General features: G+C 34.0%; 1 protein-coding gene across 1 annotated transcript; it reads left to right on the top strand.

The window, feature by feature from the left end:
* The first annotated feature begins 727 nt into the window (after nucleotides 1-727).
* LOC104103326 (inositol diphosphatase DSP3-like) lies at nucleotides 728-3248 on the top strand. Its single transcript, XM_009611223.4, has 5 exons — nucleotides 728-1166; nucleotides 1315-1408; nucleotides 2242-2296; nucleotides 2392-2435; nucleotides 2802-3248. Exons 1-5 carry the CDS (start codon nucleotides 1015-1017, stop codon nucleotides 3054-3056), a joined length of 600 nt encoding a protein of 199 aa, XP_009609518.1. The 5' UTR covers nucleotides 728-1014; the 3' UTR covers nucleotides 3057-3248.
* Nucleotides 3249-4379: the final 1131 nt, after the last annotated feature.

Genomic DNA, 4379 nt, shown 5'->3' with positions numbered 1-4379 from the left:
TGGACATGAAAACTCCATAACAGAGAACAAATTCATTGTAATTCGAAAGGTCAAAAACTATAGGATACCGTGGGGTTAAACCTTAATATTTAGAAAGGAGTCAAAACTTTTGCTAGTTCTATACTACATTGGCAAAAGCCTCGATAATCTCAAAAAACATCAAATTCATTTTTCTAATAGGTAAATTACTACTACTACTAGTATTAAACGAAATCTCCGCTAGCATATTTGATTTTTTTTGTAAGAGTGGGAAATTTGCGGCCGCTACAACTCATGTCACAACTTTTGTGCGCATTGGGTAAACCTCCCCTGTGTAATAACCTGCAAAACATACAAGGGATGTAAACCGCACTAGGCAAGCCATGTGCGACATGTTCAACCCAAAAGATATTAAAATATATTTAATTTTATTTCATTTTTCTAATAGGTAAATTATATTTATTTTTTCTAATATGAGCTTAGGTGAATCAAGTGACTTTTTTTCAAATCATATATATTTTATTTTATATTTAATTATATATTCAATTATTATTATTATATATTAATTTAAAATCGTTATTATTTTCTCATGGACATGAAAATTCCATAATAGAGAAAAGAATTCGTCGAAATTTGAAAGGTCAAAAGACAATAGGACACTGTGGGGTACTCTTACAATATTTTCGAAAACAATAGCAGTCAAATTTTTGCTACTTCTATATAGAAAGGCAAATTCCTCGACGATCCCAAGTCCCAACATAAAACAAAGTCCTATTATTATTAGGAGAAATCTTGTTCGCAATCATGCATTTTTCTTGATTTGCTCTTTTCTACAAATCAAAATCCAATAGACCCTAGCGCCCTATACTCTACATCATCCCTCTTTGCAACTTCCACGCCGCCCTCATGGAAAGAAATTGAAACAACCATTTATCTTGCCTTTTAAACTGATTATAAGATGATGATGATGGCGGCAGTAGTAGTTTTTTAGCATTGGTTTTAAATTGAGATTTTGATAAAGAAAAAAGAAAAAAAATGTGTCAGATTTTGGGAATAGAGGGTGGTGATTTGTTGTTGGTGCCGCCCACAAACTTTTCTGCGGTTGAAGATAACTGCATTTATAGATCTGGGTTTCCTCAGCCTTCCAATTTCACCTTTCTTCAGTCCCTCAATCTTCGGTCGATCATGTTAGTCCTTTTCTTCTTTCTTGGGGAAAAAGAAATCTTTTTTTTTTTTTTATGAATTGCTAATTTCTGTTGTTCTTTTGTTGGGTTTGTGTTAAAGATTTTGTTTTGTGTAGTTAGTGATTTTAGTTTTTGTGGTTTGTGTTTGCAGATATTTGTGCCCTGAGCCTTATCCTGAGGAAAATTTGGAGTTTCTTCGAATTAATAATATCAAGCTTTTCCAATTCGGAATTGATGGTACTAAGGTAATCCTTTTTGTTTTTCTGTTGTCAATTTCCTCAAGTTGTTGCCTTTTTTATCTGAAATTCTTTGTTGATTATTTGAGGGGATGTAGTTCTGTTTATTGCTGTTGTTTCATGATTAATTTGATGTTTTCTTGGTTTATAAAAATGAAATTCAACAAAAGCTGTGAGAACTTTTCTATCCTCGTTATGTATAATTGAGGGGATTTTGTAATTGAGATATTTTATTCTTTTTCTTCTTTCTCTTCGTTTAATGTAATCTTTTGTTTTTTTATTATGTTGGTGGCTTATGGGTATTAATTATGATTAAATAGAATGGAATAAATGGTTGTTGGAATCTAAATGGTCACTCTAACTTTTTCCTTCTTGAAATTAGTTCCTAAAAAGTTGCAGTTTTAGGAACCATTACTGCAAACTTAACGGTTAATTTGTATTTGATTTTTGGTCATTGCTGCTTAGTTCAAAGTTAGATTGAATTAGAGTTCTAATTCTTTGGTAAAGAAAAGAAAAATAGATTGCATTAAAGTCAACTACTATTTCTCTAAAGTTTTCAGCATCAAGATTTAGCCTCATGATATTTTCTTTTTTCTAATATTGGATGAAAGTTTACATGCTTAGAGATTGTCTTTTTTTCTCTATTTTGTGGCATCGATATTCGTTTTTCTTTTTCTTTTATGGTGATTAGGGTCTGCAGCATACTATTATGTTGATATTAAAAAATCGCACAAAGAAACTTGTTAATGTTAATTTTTTATCTGAATGCGCCAGTGGTATAAACTTTTGATATCCATTTTGCGTTAGTATTGCTTTGTAAAATGGAACCTTTTTCCATTCAGGAGCCATCAGCTATGTCCAGCAGTGCTATAACAGAGGCTCTGAAAGTGATAACTGGTAAACAATCTATCGCACTCTATTTGTCATGTTTAAAGGGATATTAATTCCCATTACATGAATTTTTACTGTCTCTTTTTTGTTTTGGTCTTTAGATGTCAGAAATCACCCAGTTCTCATCCACTGCAAGCGCGGGAAGGTACATAATCTTCATCTTTTCTTGTTTGGGTAGTTCTTATGTGTGTGTTTTTTGCGCACCATTGGCTTTGGTGTCTATGCTTATCTTCTAAGTGCTCGGGGAATTTTGCCCGTGTTAATAGATGCACATTGCTGTACGTATACCACTAATATATCTTCTGGTAATATGTATGGAATCTGTTGATTCATTGTGTTGTCTCTCATGTTAAATTTTGATTGTATATGATATCTATCTGGCTATCGTTTTCTTTTGAATTTTGAGCATCATAGTTGTTTTCTTCTAGTGAAATACAAAGACTATGATTTCTTCATAACTAATTCCAATTCGCGTGCTATGGTTGTAACAAGTTAGAATTTTGTCGTGCAGCACCGAACTGGTTGTCTTGTCGGGTGCCTGAGGAAATTGCAGAACTGGTGTATGTCTGCTGTTGTTGAGGAGTACAAACATTTTGCCGGCACAAAATGGAGGGAAACAGATCTCAAATTTCTTGAGAGCTACGACGTTTCATGCATAAGGCATTGTCTCGAGAGCATTATCTATAGGTACTATGGCGCGAAGAAGAGGCGCTTGCTATACAGCGAAGAAAGTCTGCAGAAGCCACAGATGACTTCAGTTTTATAGAACGGGATTATCCATCTTAATTTTTAGCCTGGATTGGATTTCCCATCGCTCTTTATTCCTTTTAAGTTTCTTTCTTTTTAGCCATTACACACTGCGTCAGATTACACCAATTTGTTTCGGATGCTATATTTTGCGCTACTCCTTTCTTCCTTTCCCTTTTCTTCTGAAACCAGAAATATTAATTTCTGCGTAGATTCTTGTTCTTGTACATTACTTAGTCACTCTTCATATTAAACAACTAAAAAAATTCAGTTTAAGCTTTATGGTATAAATATTGGATTGAGATGAGCGTGTGCCGACATTGATGGACTCATATAGCTGACCCAATTGCTTTGCTTTGGATTGAGGCATAGTCATAGTAGTTATAAGTAAAGAGTTTAAGGCATATAGGTGAGGTAAAATGACTCATGGCCACTTAAACCGTTTGTCATCCCGGTATATAAACTTACACTTTTCCATTTTAGCACCCTAACTCACATATACACACATTAATAAACACATGACTGTGCGTGGTCCTCAAGCGCCATGACCCAAATGATGTCACATACTTATCCTCTTACTAATTGCCATGTGTAATTTATGGGTCATATTTAAAAAAAAATTAATGTACTCACAAAAATTTTATTTCTTGTCCATTCTCTTCGTCTAGGACGACACGGAGCCACCATTTTTCACAGTAAATCCACCATTTTCAATTGTAAGAATCCAAATTTGATCCTTCAGATTCCAATCAAACCTCAGTAAAAGAATTAGCTTAAAAATGGTTATAACACTCTCGAAAAGACCCCCAAAATTACTCCGGCGAGATTGACGCTGGTAAAAATGGCAACCATACAAAGAATAACCAAAAACCGTCACTGCTTCACCTTTTTGCCACCTTCCTTACCACTTTATCTTCGTCATCTCCTTTTCAACAAGCCCACTAACAATAGACCAAATAAATCTGAAACGCCACCATTTCACTACTCTTTGCCACCAAAATTAAAAAAAGAAAAAAGAAGAGACGAGCAATAATCAAATCGATATAATTATCTGGTTGTGGAGGAGTTTGAGGGTGTGGGAAAACAAAAGGGAGGGAGGGGAGAGGAAGCTGGGAACGGGAATAGGGATGAAGAATTAAGCTGGGGAGGGGTTTCTTCATTTTTTTTTTTATCTTTTCTTTATTTTTTCCCATGATTTTATCTTTTTTTTTTATTTTATAATTTTTTAAAATCAAATTAATTCATTCACGCGCCTAATTAACGTGATTTGCATGCATTTTGGCCACGTCAACTATACCGTCGCCATGTAAGCATAGTCAATGCTCAAACATGTTTATTAGTA

Source organism: Nicotiana tomentosiformis, chromosome 5, assembly GCF_000390325.3.
Source record: "Nicotiana tomentosiformis chromosome 5, ASM39032v3, whole genome shotgun sequence".
NCBI classification, from domain to species: Eukaryota; Viridiplantae; Streptophyta; class Magnoliopsida; order Solanales; family Solanaceae; genus Nicotiana; species Nicotiana tomentosiformis.
Note: the sequence above shows the minus strand (reverse complement) of the source record. Positions and strands in the feature narration are given on the sequence as shown.